Source organism: Aquarana catesbeiana, linkage group LG05, assembly GCF_042186555.1.
Source record: "Aquarana catesbeiana isolate 2022-GZ linkage group LG05, ASM4218655v1, whole genome shotgun sequence".
NCBI classification, from domain to species: Eukaryota; Metazoa; Chordata; class Amphibia; order Anura; family Ranidae; genus Aquarana; species Aquarana catesbeiana.
This window is the reverse complement of record NC_133328.1, coordinates 215,021,581-215,042,650: the sequence shown is the minus strand read 5'-3', so window position 1 is coordinate 215,042,650 and position 21,070 is coordinate 215,021,581. Positions and strand designations below refer to the sequence as shown.

At 38.7% G+C, this 21,070-nt stretch overlaps 1 protein-coding gene across 3 annotated transcripts in view; it reads left to right on the top strand.

Moving 5' to 3' along the window:
* GLI3 (GLI family zinc finger 3) overlaps window positions 1–21,070 on the top strand; it is a 381,269-nt gene that overhangs the window by 266,824 nt on the left and 93,375 nt on the right. For all 3 annotated transcript variants that reach the window (XM_073630540.1, XM_073630539.1, XM_073630538.1), the window contains one exon: window positions 14,724–14,940. In XM_073630540.1, coding sequence (XP_073486641.1) covers window positions 14,724–14,940 — 217 coding nt within the window. The remainder of the gene's footprint in view (window positions 1–14,723; window positions 14,941–21,070) is intronic.

Here is a 21,070-nt window from a genome sequence, read left to right as displayed (position 1 = left end):
CCCCCATTTATTAAATTGGATGGATCTTCTTGGTTTGGGAATCATTACTGTACTTTATAAATGTAAATTTTTGTATTTGGAGTAGCTGTGTGGCTGGAGTTAGGCCATACCGCTGCTTCATAAATGGAATCTATCGCCTTGCATTATGAAAAAGAGGAGTGAAGCTATATCAAACTGATCTCTTTCATGCATATATCTAAAAAATATTCAAAAAGACTGTACATTGCCTCTAAATATGGACAATGCAGGTCCAGCTACATTCACCCGATTTTTCTTCTCTGGGGCATAAGAGTTTTTATTCATAAAAGTGGAAACACCCTTTACAGCAGTGGGTATATTGAAAGTCCCATGATTCCAATACTCCGATCTAAGTGACTTCCCCTACAACATCACACATTAAATTGTTCACATGATGGTCTCTAGAAAAATAAATGTTTTTTCTTCTAAAGGATATAGGTAAATTATAAATGTCTGCATCTTGTTAGTATATTTGTGCTATACTAAATGAGTTGGTTAAACAAGATTGTATTACAATGGAACAGGGACATAGAAGATATTTTTATAACTCTGATCACAGCTTTCTGGGTACATTCCACAGCTGTGACCAGTAACTGGATGACCTTGTTAGCATAATTGCCACAAAGTTTGGTTTTCATTATAAGGTCTGTAATGCTTTGTTTTTTTATTTTAAGTTAGCTATTTGAGACGCCTCATCTTTATGAAATTACAAGGCAGTTTGCTGACTATGTACGAAATGCAGTTACTTTATGGAACTTAGTCTTTAAAAATGCTTTAAGGGAAAGGAGTTACTTATTTGCCCTGTTTGCTGTGTGTAACACCTCTATTTTCTGAAGCATATTTGTCATGTACATGAAGGTAATCCGCAACACGCTGACCTAATAAGGAATGGAACTGTGACTCATTTTGATTCACACTAGAAATAAGACTGTCTGTACAAGGAAAACAGCGGATTGACAACAATAGTTGCACTCAGACAATGCCAGCTCTCAAAAAAGAGCTAATTTGTTAGCAGAAGTGCAATATATGACTGATTCTTAGATAATAACATGACTTTATAATAATATACCTATGTAACCATTACCTATTTCAAGCACTTATTAGTAATATTAACCTCCCTGGCGGTATGATTATTTCAGATTTTTGCGTCTCAATTATTTTGCATAGAAATTTGGCGTTTTATATTGTAGGCCTGTAATTCTTAGCAATAACACACTTAAATCTGCCCAAACAAGAGTCTAGTAGACATCCCGGGTATGATGAAGTTTGAAACACAAAATCATAAATTATAATATAATAAATAATTATAAAAAATAATAATATAATAATAATAAAATAAATTTCCCCATGATTCACTATCGCTCAATTCTGCAAGTGTTCTAATTTACTATCGCTATTTTCTAGCTGGTCTAAAGCCACTTTTGACGTAAAGGAACACTTTTTGGTTGCTATGGACAATCTTTAGTTTCCAGGCAGAAAGAACAGTATAATTCATATAAAACTGCATGCAGGGCATTGGACAAAGCACTGGGGACAAAAGGAATGTGAAATAATTTCATACAGTACTGTAACCTGTAAGATTACAGTACTGTATGTGTTATGAATTTTCACTTTTTTGAATTTGCCGCCAGGCTCCGCCCCCATGCATCGCGACGTTCGCAGGGAACACAGAGAGGCTTTGGGAGGAGGACAGAGCCCGCAGACACAGCGGGGGGACATTGCAGGATCCTGGGGACAAGGTAAGTACACCGCACCAGGATCCTGAGATGTAATCCCGAGTGTGGCTCGAGGTTACCACTAATGGTGCTGAAATTTAACCCTGAGCCACACTCGGGAAAACCGCCAGGGAGGTTAAAAAAATTCAGCCATTTTGACTTTGCATACATGGATCCTCTCTGCTATGGTGCAAGCATCAAGATTTGCTGTACTGCTTTTACATGCTGGGTGACCTTAAGCGGAGCTGGCAGAAATGAGGGGAGCAGTGCCAACATGTACCAAACACCATTACCATGACTAATTTGGCTATACAAAGAGAAATTCTTCATCGGCTGCCTATAGGCTCAGTATTAACCTTGTTCACTGAAGCAATAAGAAACATAGAGGTTGATCTATGAAAGGATTATAGGCTGTTCACTGTTTAAAGTGAATGATCACTGAGTTTGGTAAATTAGGTAAAGCTGTATTCACTTTCAATAGTCACTCATATGCCAGGGAGATGTGTTGTAAAAAAAAATCAGGATAGCAGACAAATAAAAAAGCCCTACTCTGGGATAAAGCATTTTTTTTTTTACCATCCCTTCCTTCTAATCCCCTCTAACCAATGCTGATATGCAATTTTTTCTCCTTACCTTATGAAGCCAAATATACTCACCTAAGTAACCCCCCTCCAGGGCCACCAGTTCCAGGCGGGGGGACCACTTATCCAGCTCTGTGATGCTGCTCGAGATTGCTGGTCTCCTGCTGTCCCCGTCTGATGAAATTGTTCCCTTCTGGATCCTAAAAGCATCCTGTCACTAAACATCCAATAGAAAGTGTCCACGTCATCCAGACACTGATGTGGACACCCCAAGAAGGACCCCAAGCAGGGAATAAACAGAAAGCAAGACGACTCAGGGCTGCAGTGTCACATGACCACAGCTAAAGGTAAGTAAAAAGGGGCATTTAGATAGGAATTATTTCTAAATCCAGCAATCAGAGGGAGGTGGGAAAGACAGTTGGGCAAGTGTAAAACATTATCCTGGAGTGGAGCTTTAAATAATTACATTAGGAAACATTTGCTTTGCTAAGTGTGCAGTGTATATTCCTTTACAACTTCACAGTCCCCTTATAAACAAAGAAAACAAGTAGGATTTTACAGTGGTGGGCTATGCAGAACAGAACTCCTAGATTGTAAGCTCTAACAAGCAGGGCTCTCTGATTCCTCCTGTATTGAATTATATTGTAACTGTACTGTATTCCCCCATGTTGTAAAGCGCTACACAAACTGTTGGCGCTATATAAATCCTGTATAATAATAATAATCTAAAAAAAGGTAAGCTGAAAGTTTTAGATATATATTTTTTATTATTGTATGTGAATAAGAACATGCAACAAATATAAAGTTGGGGTGTTATCCTAATTGGGCTGCAAAAGTAGAAATACAATTTAAAGGATGAGTTTACCTTTTGTAAAAAAAAAAAAAAAAGAATAAATGCACATCATTTTGCAGGTAGAAAAATGTGCATTTGTTATTTACCCCAGACTCTCAGTCAGCTGAGAGTCAGCCTCCTGTAAGGGTAGACAGTTGCTGAAGTCCAGGAAGAATCAATGAACTACGGGAGCGCTTACCAGCACCCTTGCAATTCACTGAGAACTACTAGATATCTGCTGACAGTACTTGTTTTTTATTCATTCACAGTTCACTGTGAAAGAATGAGATCACTGTGTGGTCGGAGCCACGCACAACCACATGTTTTCAAATTGCGAAAGCCGGTTGCGAGGAGAAGATCCCCCACCTGCTGTCAACATGAGGAATGGGGGGGTCCAGGAAGGTGCATTATTGTAACATGTTACACCCTAAATACAAGTGTAACATGTTACAAAGGTGAACTTATTCTTTATTATCCACTTCAGCTCTGGAAGATTTTACCCCCTTCATAACCAGAGCATTTTTTGCTACTTGCCACTGTACTACTTTAACTGGCAATTGCGTGGTCATGAAACACTGTACCCTAACAAAAGTTGTATAACTTTTTCATACAAATAGAGTTTTCTTTTGGTAGTATTTGAACAGCACCTTTTTTGGGGGGTTATATAAGAAAAAAGACTGACAATTTAAAAAAAAAAAAAAAAAAACAATATTTTTTACTTTCTGCTATAAAACATATCCAATATATATATTTTTTTATACTACTTATGGCGGCAACGACTTATAATGGGACTGTGACATTGCGGAGGAAAATCTGATGTTGGGGGGGAGAACTGACTAATTACCACTGACATTACCAGTGACATTAATACAGTGATCAATGATAATACTGGTTGGCAAGGGGTTAACATCTAGGGTGATCAATGGGTTAAATATGTGCCTAACTATGTGTAATGTGTGTACAGTATGCTGCTTTTGCTAACTGCAGGGATCACTCCCTTCATACAGAGCTCTGTGTTTACCAACACAAGAGCTCTGGGCTATGATTGTACACAGCCGATCAGCAGGTCCTGGCCATAAATCATTGGCTGGGACTTGCTAAAATGCTCCCACTGTGTACAATCACAGCAGGAGCCAGGCGGGGCACACACCCTAAACTCAGAAGTAGACTGCGACGTACGGGTATGTTGCTTTGCCTACAGTGGCATCTGTACAGCAAGGGTACAGTACAGTACAGTGGGGACGGGCAGTTGCTAAGTGGTTAAAATTAAGCTGATCCCTGTTCCTGTCTCCTGAGAAAAGCAGTGCCTGCCAGCAGCAGAACTCTTCTCCACCCCCTCTATAACCATAAACAGGTACATTTCACCAAGCCAAATATTCCTTTCATTGGAGTGCTCTGGCAGCAGAGGTGTGAGAGAATCATGACTGCACAGCTGGCCATTCTCATTTATTTGTGACCATCTTAACCCCTCTAATACTCAGCCTGCTTTTTCGGTAACTAAAATATAGAATTTCTTCTATGGGCATGCTAAGAATGACTCCTTTAGTCATTCATTCCCTAGGAGTCTGCAAGTTTGCCAGTCAATGTGTCTGCAGAAATAAAATGCCTTCTATTCATTGCTAGAGATTTGAAAATCTTTGTTTAATGGGTGGAGGGCACATATGGTCGATATCTGCAACAATTAACTTGGAATACCAGTTACCATCTTATTACTTTTTGTCTGTTTTATTTTTGTTTGCCAGAGATAAGAGAATACAAATCAAGTATCATGAACATGATAGTACACATGTAGGCATTTTATGTAGTAATGGTAGCATAGTTGAAGTTATCAACATTGATATGTCTTGTTATGTCTGTAAGGAGCTGTATGAAGGAATATAGAACAAGGGAAAGAATACATATATACTTGCTAACCAATAAAAAATAGAAACCAGTCTTCTATTTATTAATGTGATTGTAAAGGATTTTTTTATTAAAAATAATAACAAGCATGTTATACTTACCTGCTCTGTGCAGTAGTTTTGCACAGAGCAGTCTTGATCCTGCACTTCTCAGGATCAAGGCGCTCTGGGTCCCCCCCTTGCCGAGTGCCCCCATAGCAAGCCGCTTGCTGTGGGGGCACTCGTTCATGCTCGCTCCTGTGCCGGCTCTCTGCCTCCATAAGACACAGAAACCATGGCTTAACCCTGCCCCATTTCCCTCCCCACTGGCTGTGATTGACAGCAGCGGGAGCCAATGGCCAATGATCAAGAAGGAAAGACCCAGGAGAGCCTCAGGTCTCGTGCACATTGCTGGATCAGGATTGGGCTTAGGTAAGTATAAGGGGGGCAGGGGGGGGGGGTAGCTGCACAACGAAAGGTTTTTTACCTTCATGCAAAGAATGCATGAAGATAAAAAACCTTCAGCCTTTACAACCACTTTAACATATTAAGAGTGTTGTACCAATACTGATCATGCAACCAAGAATCTTTATTCTTATGCCCCGTACACACGGTCGGATTTTCCGATGGAAAATGTGTGATAGGACCTTGTTGTCGGAATTTCCGACCGTGTGTGGGCTCCATCAAACATTTTCCATCGGATTTTCCGACACACAAAGTTTGAGAGCAGGATATAAAATTTTCCGACAACAAAATCCGTTGTCGAAAATTCCGATCTTGTGTACACAAATCTGACAGACAAAGTGCCATGCATGCTCAGAATAAATAAAGAGATGAAAGCTATTGGCCACTGCCCCGTTTATAGTCCCGACGTACGTGTTTTACGTCACCGCGTTTAGAACGATCGGATTTTCCGACAACTTTGTGTGACTGTGTGTATGCAAGACAAGTTTGAGCCAACATCCGCCGGAAAAAAACCTAGGATTTTGATGTCGGAATGTCCGAACAAAGTCCGACCGTGTGTACGGGGCATTAGAGTTATTCTTATATGCTAGCATTTGTTTGATCAGTAATTATTGTTAAGATCTTGTACTGTCTCAGAAAAGAAGAAGGACAAAGTAGTAGACCTCTACAATCATGCAATATTAGTTTGGCTACTAGTAGTAAATACTTGGCCAGAATAAGGCAAAAATTGCTAAAAAAATGTTAATTCAACAAAGGTCCACTCTGCACCTCAGCAGCTTGGTGGCAGGTTTATAGATCCAGTTCCAGTATGATTTCAGCGATTTACATATACAGAACATATGAACTATAGAGCCACATTTTTTCCAGCATAATGGGGATTGGGTGCTGACAAATGTTGCCATGCTGTAAGATGTAAAATGATTTTGCAGAGAAGTTCTGCATCGGTGATGTAGTGGTGATGCTTTAAAGTTGGAGTGAATACAAGTTAATCCCTGGGCATCTGTAAAGCATTTGCCTAAATCCTTCTTCCATTTCTTATAACGTTGGTTTTAAAGAAAGTAGAGATACCCATTAAGGTATTGTAAAACAGCAAAATGCCTTTTTTATATTTCTTAGAGTTATTCAGGAAAGGGCATATTTTATAATTAATAATGGAGGTATGGCTATAACGCTTGTGTTTTTATAAGTGAGAAGTTTGGGTATGCGTAAAATGGTCTGTCGGTAGTAGGTGATACTTTCCGGTCACAACTGTGAAGGGTTTAATACTCACATTTTTTATGTATAGTGTACAACATCAGGTAAACATTTGTGCTTAAAAGTGTATTCTTAAGTCTGATATGAAATGTTCCAAACAATGTAAGGGCAGTGGGAGTGCAGTGGTTGGGGTATCTGAGCGGGAACAAAGATCACTTGTTCTCCAAATTTCCAAAGTAGAATGCATTTTAAGGAGTCTGCCAGTGGGGGAATATTAGCTCCCTTGTGCACTGCAAGCACCAACAACTTGGGGTTCAGTTTGATAAGGATATTGGATTCTATATTAGCCCATAGCTTATCATGGTTGGGGAGCCACCAATATTTTGATTCATGTAATATCACCGCTCTGTAACAATTATATATTTTGGGGATTCCCCAGTCTCCGACTGGCTTATGTTTGTGTAGGATCTTTACCTTATTATGTTTTTTCAAATTGAATGAGAATTAGAAACAGGAGAATAATGATTTTGGGAGAGGTATGAACAAGGTACAGAAGATGTATAAAATGTTGGGAAGTAGAGTCATAGTAAAGACTGTGATTTTACCTACTGTATATAATTCAAAAGTAGCTAATACCAGTGCTTTTTGTATGATTAGTAAAAAATCTTTGTATGTGGTCAGACATATTCATGATCGATTGTTTTCCACAAACAGCTTTTCCTATGCCTGTGAATCATTTGCTGCTCTACTTGTCCTTCTTTTCCATTTCTTTTTATGCTAAAAAGATTGTACAATGGCAACAAATGGCATTAAACATGTTTATCATCTACTTAATATAACAATATGTTATTTATAAGTATATTATTAGGTACACAATATTTAATACTTTGTAGTTTATTACTATTTTTTGTCGCCTGTTTGCTTTAGCTGTCAATGTTGCATAACTGTTTAGATAACTAAACTGTAAATAATGACACAAGGCAAAGTTATTGTTATAAATTACAAAGTCGGAAATTATTGGGAAATTTAACTAAAGACTTTCATAACAGACATGGCAATAATTGTATTTTTTTTTTTTTGAAAATAGTCTTAGAGCTGAGAAAATAAAATGTGTCTGAAATAAATATTAATCTGTGCTGTCTTAACTATTTTTCTTTCTTGAACATTTGTCCTCAATAAGCACAGGCCGGTCTTTCACAGCCATGTATGACATTGTTTTTCTGCGTTTTAATGAACAGAACAGGGTAGTTACACTTCGTAATATATGTTCACTGAAAGGAAGAGGGAGCATTAAATCATTGTGCTCTCTGATGAATGGTTTGTACTGTACATTGAAGAATAAATTGAACAAACTGGCATAGAAGTCAGTGAACATGAAATCAGCTATTAGAAGGGAGCTTGTGAACAAATTCTGAAGCTGATATGCATCTTTTGATTAATGCCCTATCAATCATTCGTAGTGGTTACCTTAGCAAAGTCAGGCTGTAATCATTCATAGCTCCTTTCAGGAACACTGGCAGGGACTATGGGCTTGTAATAACGGAATATTATTACTGATTTCCTACTGACTCTTGCAGAGAACAATTACTGTTTCCCCATGTTGGGCTTTGCATTATAAAATAAAGTAGCAGAGTGCAGGGAAAAAAAACTCTCATCTTATACAGCTAACATTCTCTGAGGGTACGTATAAGTATATTCTTGTCCTACATGGTAATGTTGCTGAAATCACTATGAGAATGATTACTTATAATTACTTTGATTTAGTCCTGTTTTAGACTACCATTGATAACAAAAGTCACAATAATGTACATTGTCAGGATTTCTTTGCCCTAATGAGTTAATTTGCCCTAAATTATAGATGTGCGTGTTTTCACCTAATATGACTTAAAATAAGTTACATTAATTCTTCATTAAATGGGCTGCTAATCTGCAGACACATAGAAAATGCCATTTAATTTCTAAATTACATCTCCTTTATTCAGCTATACAAGCACAGAGTTAGGTGATATGGGATGTAATACAGAGATACCAGTAGTTAAGCAACCCTTAGTTAAGCAACCCAAATGGGGTCAAACTGCTGCACAATCCAATGTGTGCATGGTTGTATGACGTCGGGTAACTTTTAGGTAGGTCAGAATCAATGGGTCATATTCACTAATGGACCAAGGAATTTTCACATTCTAAAGTAACAGTTCACTCTCATTAGTGAATAGGGTGAAACCACATTGACTTTAATTATTCAGCAATGTTCATGCAAAAGTTGAGTTTTTTTTTTTTTTCTTAATTTATCTTGTGCATTAATGGGTATTCAGACCATACCAATGATTGGCAATTTACACGGTATAGTGGGCCTTAGCTGCCAAAGGGCTGCCCATATTGTAATACTAGTGAGAACTGAAGACATACTAGGGGAAAATGGTCAGAGATTGGTGATATGTCACTGGAATGGTTGGTGACTAAAAACATGCTACAGCACAAGAGACCGGGAGATCACTGCTATTACCGGTTTCTGGTCAGTCCTCCCAGTACCATGGGCTATACAGCAATTACCAAAAGGCCACATCATGTTTCCCTCATATTTTGGGATTGAAAAATCACTTTTGGGTGTGGTAACCTGCTTTTTTTGTTTCTTTTATGTGCAGATCTAGTTGATGCCTAAAGCTCCTGGACTTGAGAAATATGGCGCCCAAAAATGCTAGTATACAAAGTTTATGTGTATTTTATGTGAACGATAGTAACTGAAGGTCAGGTAGCTTTATTTTATGGCACAGCAGTTCTTGCATCCCTTTTTTGCATATTTTATAACATCAAAGTGTTTTTTTGGTGTGTGGTATATACAAGTATACTGCAAATGTCACATAGAATAACATATATATATATATATATATATATATATATATATATATATATATATATATATATATATATATATATATATATATAAAGATATGATTATAAAAAGGCATTTGTCATACTATATATAAATTAAACCCTAAAAGTGAGAACCTGTTTAGAAAGAATATTATATTCCTTATATATTCCTTATCTTGTTTGCTATTGAATTATACAACTGAGAACAATATACTTGAAAAGAGCACATAAAGTGTGGTTTGGCAATGCCAGCTTGCAGAGTGAAGTCTTTATACTGTAATATAATTTTCCCCAGAATTGAACTGTAGGCTCAGAAACACAGAGGACTAATGAAGTGATGACAGGTATTAGCATGCATAATGGGCTTTAATAGACATTTAATGATGTTAAACTGAAAGAGAGAGACGGGATCTCCCATCGGAATATCCCTTCACTGAAACATTGATCAGCAGTCTTGCTGTAGATTTCAGTGCAAAAAAGCACTGACGGAAATTCTTTTTAGGTGAGCACACTTTCCATCGTCTGAGAAAAAAAAAAAAAAAGACTGATTCGACAAGCAATGCTCACAAAACACATTTACCAATTGATTTCACTTAATGGGAATAGTAAATGCATGCAGAAGATTCCTTTTTCTCCAAATAAATAAGTCTTTTATTAGACAAGATGACATATATATATAATATATATAATATATATATATATATATATATATATATATATATATATATATATATATATATATATATATAATCTTTTATTGATTTCATTGTTTAGAATATAATAGCGTTTTGCTGGTTCAATAGAGGAGTCATACTGTTCACTCATTAAATGTACACTTAACGTATTGACCACTTAAAGACCGGGCCTATTTTTCAAACTTGTTGATTACAAGTTAAAATCATTTTGTTTTGCTAGAAAATTACTTAAAACCCCTAAACATTATTAGTTTTTTTTTTTTCTAACACCCTAGAGAATAAAATGGCGGTCGTTGCAATACTTTTTGTCACACCATATTTGCACAGCAGTGTTACAAGAGCACTTTTTTTTGGAAAAAAAATAACTTTTTTGAATTACAAAATAAGACAACAGTAAAGTTAGCCCAATTTTTTTTTATATTGTGAAAGATGATGTTATGCTGAATAAATTGATACCCAACATGTCACGCTTCAAAGTTGCGCCCACTCAGGGAATGGCGACAAACTTTTACCCATAATAATCTCCATATGCGACGTTTTAAAAAATTCTACAGGTTGAATGTTTTGAGTTACAGAGGAGGGCTAGAATTATTGCTCTCTCTCTAAGGATCATAGTTATACCTCACATGTGTGGTTTGAACACCATTTTCATATGCAGGCACTACTCACGTATGCGTTCGCTTCTGCATGCACTGTTCTTTAAAAAAAAAAAATTGTGTCACTTTTATTCCTATTACAAGAAATGTAAACATCCCTTGTAATAGAAAAAAAGCATGACGGGACCTCTTAAATATGCGTTCTGGAGTCAAAAACACCTCAGATCTCATATTTACACTAAAATGCAATAAAAAAAATAAAAATTAAATGTCATTTGAAAAATATTGGTTTAAGAGTTATGGGCAGAAGTAACATTTTGATGTCGCTTCTGCCCTGCAATGGTATGGAGACGGCCATCTTCCCCTCACTCACCTCCATACCTAACAGGGAGAAGGACGCGATCGCCGCTGCCAGGAGCTTCAGTAAGTGGCGGAGAGAGCGGTGGGAGGGGGGCCCCTCTCCCGCCGCCGTTAACAGTGATCTTGCGGTGAATCTGCCGCAGAGACCACTTTTATCTGAAAGTGGACCGCCTGCTAAATAAGAGGATACTGGAGTTATGGCAGCTAGCTGCTGCCATAACAATGATACCCCTCTTCAAACAGCCGACGTATAATGACGGCGGGCGGTCCGGAAGTGATTAAATAAGATGAAGCTGTGTTTAATTGTACTATCAAACAGCAAAGAAAGTAGAAAAAAAGCATAAATATTTTTATTTTGGTGATGATTAAAGTGTATATATCCTTTTTTTATTCTCTTTTGGTTTGGTATTTTAACTAAACACAGCTCACAGCTTCACTTTATTTATTCTTCTAAATAAACAGTCTCTGCTCCTTTTGTAAATGATCCCCATTAAAGCCCAACCTCTGGGAAAACTTAAAATTATCCCTTGCAATAGGGCTGTACCCACACTGCAAGGGATTATTGCTCATTTTGCGTGGGAGAACACCATCTGCTCGTCGTCTCCCCCTGCTAATGGTGCTCCCCCATGTTCTGACAGTGGACGATCCCTTGGCATCAAAACATCCAATGCAGGGCTTTGATCTTGATGATGCCAGGACGCTAAACCACTAGAGTATGGGGGAAAATATGCTGCAGAAGACTGGCAATAAAACCTTGCAGTTCAAGGGATAATTCTAGTTGCCTAAAGTTGGGCTCTAATTTAGAATAAAAATTTCATTAGTTATAGTTATGTTGAAGTGACATATTCTGCAGGACTTCACAGAGAACCTGTCCTCCACAGTATCATAATTTCCTTACCATACATGCTTGGATACTCACAGACACACTGGGAGGCAGTTTAGCGAAATGTTTAAAGTGTAACTAAAGGCAAAAGTTTGTTTTTTTTTTTTTTTCATTTTGGTTAGTGTAAGGGAGGGTTATAACCCCATCAGTTTTTTGGGGGTTTTTTTGCAATCTGTCTCCCACTGGGGACATTTCTGTTCACTTCCTGTCCCATAGCTGAAACAGGAAAAGGGAGAAAATCCCATCAAAATGAAGGAATCCCAGTGTGTCACCAGAACCAGTGTCCCTATTGGAAGATGTCTACTCTATTAGTTCTGATGGCAACCCAAAATTTGCGATTTTCTTTTACTTTCACTCTTGATGATAACGGTAAACAGGACAAACACAGATGGTGAATCTCCCTAACGGGGGCACAGACACCAATTAAATCCCTTTCCACCCTATCCAAAACTAACAAAAAATGTTGCCGTTAGTTACACTTTAAACTTTGAGTGGTAAGTTGTGCTAATGTAGGAAGAGCATACACTAATGTGCAAGCAGTGCCTCTGCTGGAGAATGAACCAGCACTGTAAGACAAACGTGCAAACCAAGGAGGCCGAGTATGTTCTTTTTTTTGAGTGACTATTTAGAAATACTTTTTTGCTCTCCATATATTATATTAAAGGGCACTGTGCTAAAGTTTTACATTCAATTGCTTTCACTAGTAGTTAGATTACTATAATAGCTGGATTAGGTGTTTAACCACTTAAGGACTGGAAGGATTTACCCAGTTCCTGACCAGGCCATTTTTTGCGATATGGCACTGAATCACTTTAACTGACAGTTGCACAGTCATGCAACGCTGTACCCAAACAAAATTGACGTCCTTTTTTTCACACAAATAGAGTTTTTTTTGGTGGTATTTGATCACCTCTGTGGTTTTTATTTTTTGCACTATAAACAAAAAAAGAGCTACAATTTAAAAAAAAAAAATTTTTTTTTTTTACTTTCTGCTATAATATATATCCAAAAAAATATATAAAAACAAATCTATTCATCAGTTTAGGTCAATATATATTCTTCTACATATTTTTGGTAAACAAAAAAACGCAATATGCGTATATTGATTGTTTTGCGCAAAAGTTATTGTGCCTATAAACTATGGGATAGATTTAGGGACTTTTATTTATTTTTTATTGTTTTTACTGGTAATGGCGGCGATCAGTGATTTTTAGTAGGACTGCGACATTTGCGGGCAAATCTGACCCCAAATTACTCTTTTTTGGGGACCGGTGACATTATTACATTGATCAGGGCGGCACAGTGGTGTAGTGGGTAGCACTCTCACCTAGCAGTAAGAAGGGTCGCTGGTTCGAATCCCAACCACGACACTACCTGCCTGGAGTTTGCATGTTCTCCCTGTGCCTGCGTGGGTTTCCTCCGGGTACTCCGGTTTCCTCCCACACGCCAAAGACATGCTGGTAGGTTAATTGGATCCTCTCTAAATTGTCCCTAGTATGTATGAATGTTAGTTAGGGACCTTAGATTGTAAGCTCCTTGAGGGTAGGGACTGATGTGAATGTACAATGTAATATGTAATATGTAAAGTGCTGTGTAAATTGACGGTGCTATATAAGTACCTTAAATAAATAAAATAAATAAATCAGTGCTATAAAAATGCATTGATCAAAGTATAAATGACACTGGCAGGGAAGGGGTTAACACTAGGGGGATCAAGGGGTTAACTGTGTTCCCTCAGTGTGTTCTAACTGTAGGGGGGATGGACTGCCAGGGATATGACAAAGCTCACTGTTCCCGATCACTGGGTACAGAAGATCTCTGATATGTCCCTTGTCAGAACGTGGCTCCGCCTTGTTTACACTGGCAGATCCCCATTCTGCCTCTGTACCCTCCGACATTGAGTCTGCCGGACCTGCGGGCACGCTCCTGCGTCATGCAGCAGGCAAGCGTGCCCGCTACATCACTTAAGCCAGCTGACGTACAATGACGGTGATTTGCGGTATCCTGCCACATTGCCGCAGTACAATGTGGTCAGGAAGCAGTTAAAGTTATCATAGACACACGGGTCAGTCATACATATCTGGATGCCTAAAACTTCCATTTGTGTTTTTCATAGTCTATTCAAGAAAAGACACATTCATCAAGTTCAACCAAACACTCTGACTCCCTGCTGTCAGAATACATAAGGGCAGTGGGAGAGATCCCTGAATCCACATCACTTGTGTTGATGGGGGACCTGTCAATAAATCCCCGTGTATACCCAGCTTTAGAACCACAAACCTGCAGGAAATGCCTATTGAGCATAGTTCAATTTGCTGCAAAAAGAAAAACCTTCCCGAACCCCTCTAATGCAATTGGACTCTCCTTTTAGGGCAATCAGATACTCCTTGAATCAACAATCTACAGTTTTATGTACATGTTTATATCCAGTTATACTTTGAGCTTTGTTTTGAAGTGATCCACCAAGCTGGATAGAGCTAGTCATCTTCAGTATATAAAGTCATAAAGGATTTAACCTTATATATAATAAAATCATGCTTACTGCAAGTATATAATAGCTTTAATGTAATTTATGTATTATTTTGTCAGTTCTTTTTCTAATAATGCTATTTTCTTTATATATTTCTTTATAGCCCAGCCTTGAGTTTTACATACCCACCTACCCCTGTGTCCCTACAGCAGATGCATCAGCATATTATAAATCGCCAACACAGCATAGGATCAGCGTTTGGACACAGCCCCCCACTTATTCATCCTGCACCTACGTTTCCTACTCAGAGAACAAACCCTGGCATTCCCAGTGTTTTAAACCCTGTCCAAGTCAGCGTGGGTCCAGCAGAAGTTATACAGGTAAGGTCTTAGCAATATTCATAGCAGGTTAAAGGGCATCTTGTTTGAGCAGGTAAAGCAGTAAAACTTGGACACCAATATAATAGTATGTGGAATTGTTCTATGCCTTAAATGATAAGTGCATCTTTATTTTAAAAAATATGCTAATAATGATCAGCATGTGTTCATACTTGTTAAAGGTGTTTTTCCAGCTGCCTTAACTGTGTGGTTCTAGTGTACACATCCTCTAGTGTGCCTAATTAGTTAGATGATTATTGGTTAGGCTAGCTTGCTCATATTAACTAATGGGCAGCTTGGTGTAGATTACAGCCTCCTTGGCCCTTATCTTGTACAAAGGTCTTTTTTTCTTATTAAGAAAGACATATAAAGCGGCACAAACCCCATAAACACCAGTTAGGTAGTTAGAATCTTATGCGGTCTTCTATTCAGCTAGTAGGAGGAGCTTTGCACTCCTCTTCATATTATCTACAGTATCTCCTTTACTCTCTTCTTACCCACTATTGGTAAAAGCCTGTTTATACAGACCTCAGAGTTGTTGTATACAGAGGACTGGTTCATTTCTCAGCTCAGTTTGAGGTTTCAATAAAACCAAGCAGGCCTAAGGGTAGGCAGTGTCCGTTGTGATATTTTCTTAACCGGTTCCTGACCACCGCATGTAGATATACGTCGACAGAATGGCACGGCTGCGCAAACGGGCGTACCTGTACGTCCCTTTGAATTTGCCGCGCGCCATCGTGTGCGAGCTGCCGGCGGCGCGTGCACCCGCCGTGAGCTTCATGAGTAGGATTGCGGGTCCCGTGGACTCGATGTCCACGGTGGGATACCTGTGAACGTCTCACGGAGAGGAAGAACGAGGAAATGCTAATGTAAACAAGCATTTCCCCGTTCTGCCTAGTGACACTGTCCCTGATCACAGCTCCCTGTAATCGGGAGAGGTGATCAGTGATGTGTCACACGTAGCCCCTCCCCCCCACAGTTACAATCACTCCCTAGGTCACACTTAACCCCTACAGCGCCACCTAGTGTTAACCCCTTCACTGCCAGTCACATTTACACAGTAATCAGTGCATTTTTTGTTTACAAAAGTTTTATTTGGAAGTTTAAGTAAAAAAATACAAAAGATAGTCAGGTTACAAAATATATATATATATAACATTAATATATTTTAATTGCACTGAACGCTGTATAAATGTGAATGGTCCCAAAAATGTGTCAAAATTGTCCGCTGATCGCTGCCATTACTAGAAAAAAAAATTATTAATAAAAATGCCATAAAACTATCCCCTGTTTTGTATACGCTATAACTTTTGTGTAAACCAATAAATAAACGCTTATTGCGATTTCCTTTACCAAAAATATGTAGAACAATACGTATCGGCCTAAACTGAGGAAAAAAAATGTTTTTTTTTATATTTTTTGGGGATATTTATTATAGCAAAAAGTAAAAAATAATGCGTTTTTTTCAAAATTGTCACCCTTTTTTTGTTTATAGCGCAAAAAATAAAAACCGCAGAGGTGATGAAATACCACCAAAAGAAAGCTCTATTTGTGGGAAAAAAAGGACGTCAGTTTTGTTTGAGAGCCACGTCGCATGACCGCGCAATTGTCAGTTAAAGCGACACAGTGCCGAATCGCAAAAAGTGCTCTGGTCTTTGGCCAGCCAAATGGTCTGGGGCTGAAGTGGTTAACTAACCCATAGTGTTCTGGGAATTCTTTGCCATGTATTCATTGTTTAATTGTAAAACAAAATTACTATGCATATAGTAGAAAATATATATAGTAAAAACATCAATTTAAGTAATTAAAAATGTAAAAAAATTCACATTATGCCCATCTTAGTCAATTACCCTACTATTCAATGCACCAATCAAATAAAATTAAAACAATGCATACATTTTTTTTTTTACATTTCAGTTAAATCTCATTAAAACAGCACTGATAAAGTATTTTTTTTAATAATTACTAATTGATACATTTTTTTGTAATATGAAATTGTGGTTTGCACTTACAGTATGTACCATTATGTTATTTTACCTGTCCATCGCAGGCTGCAATTTCAAAGTGCAAGGATGGATTGTTCAGGAGTTATGTAGAGCACGCATTATACGCACATATATCATTTGTCTTACTCCTTGTAATCTTTTTTCTTTTTGTTTGGTATGTTTTCCCATGTCGTGTACATCTAGCATTATGCACATATTAATAATAATAACATGTGATTCTACTAGGCTCCTAATTAACTGTCAGTTCGGGTGTGCTGCTTTCTTTTGTCTCCCCTAGTAATGAACAACAGAAGACACAAGTCACTTATCTATATGTAATAAAATAGTATCTATCAGTCATTGTAAAATTTCTTCCAGCACCTCATATGGCCAATTGGAGATGCTGGCTGTAACAGATAGGTTTGCATTTTTAGTTTTAGACATGTACAGTACATACAGGTACATTTAAAAAAAATAGAATGTCATCAAAAAGTTAATTTATTTCAGTAATTCAATTCAAAAAGTGAAATTCATATATTATATAGAATTATTAATATATAGAATATTATACTTTCTGTAGAGTGATATATATCAAGCATTTCTTTCTTTTAATTTTGATGTTTATGGCTTACAGCTAGTGAAAGCCCAAAATTCAGTATCTCAGAAAATTAGAATATCATGAAAAAATTCAATATTGTAGACTCATGGGGGGTTATTTACGAAATGCAAATCCACTTTGCACTACAAGTGCACTGCCAGTGCACTTGTAAGTGCACTGAAAGTGCACTTGAAAGTTCAATCGCTGTAGATCAAAGGGGGACACGCAAGGAAAATAAAAAACAGCATTTTAGCTTGCACATGATTGGATGATAAAATCAGCAGAGCTTCCCCTCATTTCAGATCTTCCCCTCAGATCTACAGCGACTGCACTTCCAAGTGCACTTTCAGTGCACTTCTAAGTGCACTTGCAGTGCACTTGTAGTGCAAAGTGGATTTACCTTTCGTAAATAACCCCCATGGTGTCACACTCTAATCAGCTAATTAACTCAACACATCTGTAAAGGTTTCCTAAACCTTTAAATGGTCTTTCAGTTTGTTCAGTAGGTTACACATTCATGGGGAGGACTGCTGACTTGACAGTTGTCCAGAAGACAGTCATTGACACCCTCCACAAGGAGGGTAAGTCACAAAAGGTCATTGCCAAAGAAGCTTGCTGTTCACAGAGTGGTTTATCAAAACATATTAATGAACAGTTGAGTGGAGGGAAAAAGTGTGGTAGAAAAAGGTGCACAGCAACAGGGATAACCACAGCCTTGAGAGGATCGTGAAGCCATTCAAGAATTTGGAGGATATTCACAAGGAGTGAACTACAGCTGGTGTCAGTGCTTCAAGAGCCACCACACACAGATGTATCCGGGACATGGGCTACAACTGCATTTCTTGTGTCAAGCCACTCCTGAACCAAAGACAACGTCAGAAGCATGTTACCTGGACTAAGAAGAAAAAGGACTGGACTGTTACTCAGTGGTCGAAAGTACTCTTTTCGGATGAAAGTAAATTATGCATTTAATTTGGAAATCAAGGTCACAGAGCCTGGAGGAAAAGTGGAGAGGAATCCAAGTTGCATGAGGTTCAGTGTGAAATTTCCACAGTCAGTGATGATTTGGGAGCCATGTCATCTGCTGGTGTTGGTCCACTGTGTTTTATCAAGTCCAAAGTCACTGCAGCCCTCTACTAGAAAATTCTAGAGCACTTCATGCTTCTGTCTGCTGACCAGCTTTATGGAGATGCTGATTTCATTTTCCAGCAGGACTTGGCACCTGCCCACACTGCCAAAAGTACCAATACCTGGTTTAATGATCATGGTATCACTGCGCTTGATTGGCCAGAAAACTCGCCTGACCTAAACCCTATAGAGAATCTGTGGGGTATAGTCAGCAGGAAGATGAGAGGCACCAGACCCAACAATGCAGACGAGCTGAAGGCTGCTATCAAAGCAACCTGGGCTTCCATAACAACTCAGCAGTGCCACAAGCTGATCGCCTCCATGTCATGCAGCATTGATGCAGTAATTCATGCAAACAGAGCCCTTACCAAGTATTGAGTGCATACTATACTGTGCATGAACATACTTTTCAGTAAGCCAACATTTCTCTATTAAAAATCCTTTTTTATTGGTCTTATGCAATATTCTAGTTTTCTAAAATACTGTCAGGTCTACCCCAACGCAGGTGGTCAGACACTATAGCTTGCTACTCTGTGCTTCTCCTATAGCAGCCCCCTTTCCCTTAAGGCAAGCAGGCCTACCGGTACTTGGTTGCCCCCAGGACTTATACACAATGCTATAGTGCCTGGCTACCACACCAGGGCAGATGCGACCTGAGCAAAGCAAAGAGATACTTGCAGTTAGCAGACAGATAACGTGGTTCTATGACAGTCTGGGTAAAAAGACAGGCTGAGTTCAAGGAATAGTCCAATAATCCGGTCCAAAGTCATACACAGGGAAATCCAAACTAGCAAAGCAGGGCAGACAGACAGGGAGCTTGAACAAGGACAACACAGGTATCACTTACTATCACAAGCAAGGGACTAAGAGTTTGGCTTGCTTATAACAGGTGACTGACCACATCAATCACCTAGCAGGTGGACACAGACAGGGAGAATGCAATAGCCAAAACCCAGATGCTGGAATGAGGAGCAGGAGCACTTAAGTGATCCTGACAAATACTGAATTTTAGGTTTTTACTAGCTGTAAGCCATAATCATCAAAATGAACCCCTTCACGCCGGCGTAATGCAAATATGCGGCCTTAGGCTTCAAGGAGTTGTACCGGGGCAATGCATGCAGACGCAGGCATCACCACGGTACCGTTTTTTTAGAGCTTACTGTTGGCTTTCCTGTAATAACAACCAATGCAGCTAATCAACCCCTCAGCTGTTATTACAAGCAGCGTGAGGGGACGTCCCCCCTCCCGCTGCCTTCCGTGGCTCATCCGTGCTCTCTTGTCCCACTAGGAGGCCCGAGCGACCAGCTGGCACGTCCGGAATCGGCTTTGATCGGGTCTCGAATCTAGTAACCCGGAAGTGGGTCACTTCCGGTTTACTAAAGCCTTAAAGGCGCCAAATTTTAAAAAATTACAGTATTCAAAACAGCCAACAGGCATTTTGAATGCTTGCAAGTGCAAAGGAGGGATTTGGGGTCTTATAGACCCCAGATCCCTCCATAAAGAGTACCTGTCGCTGCCTATTACTGTCACTAGAGATGTTTACATTCCTTGTGACAGCAATAAAAGTGATTTGTCATTTTTTTTTTAAAGGGACAGTGTAAAAAAATAAATTAATTAATGAAATAAGATAAATAAAATGAAAGCACCCCATCCCTCCATGCTTGTGCGCAAAAGCGAACGCATACGTAAGTCTTGCCCACAAATGGAAACAGTGTTCAAACCACACTGTGAGGTATCGCCGCAATCGTTAGCGCGAGAGCAACAATTCTAGCACTAGACTTCCTCTTTAACTATAAACTGGTAACCATTAAAATTTTTTAAAGCGTCGCCTATGGAGATTTTTAAATACCGTAGTTTGTCGCAATTTTAAAGCATGACATGTTAGGTATCTATTTACTCTGTGTAACATCATCTTTCATATTATACAAAAAAATGGGCTAACTTCACTGTTTTTTTACAAAGTGTATTTCTTACAAAAAAATTGCATTTGAAAGTTTGCTTGGCAAATGTGGCATAAAATATTGCAACGATCACCATTTTTTTTCCTCTAGGGTCTCTACTAAAAAATATATATATAATGTTTGGGTGTTCTAAGTAATTTTCGAGAAAAAAATACTGATTTTAACTTGAAAGCAACAAGCGTCAGAAAAGGCTTTCCGATGGAAAATGTCCGATCGGAGCGTGTTGTCGGAAATTCCGACCGTGTGTGGGCTCCATCGGATTTTCCAACACACAAAGTTGGAGAGCAGGAGATAAAATTTTCCGACAACAAAATCCGATCGCGTCAATTCCGACCGTGTGTGGCCTGTTCCGACGCAAAAAGTGCCACGCATGCTCAGAAGAAATTCCGACACGGAACAGCTCGGTCTGGTAAACTTAGCGTTCGCAATGGATACAGCACTTTCGTCACGCTGCAATGTTC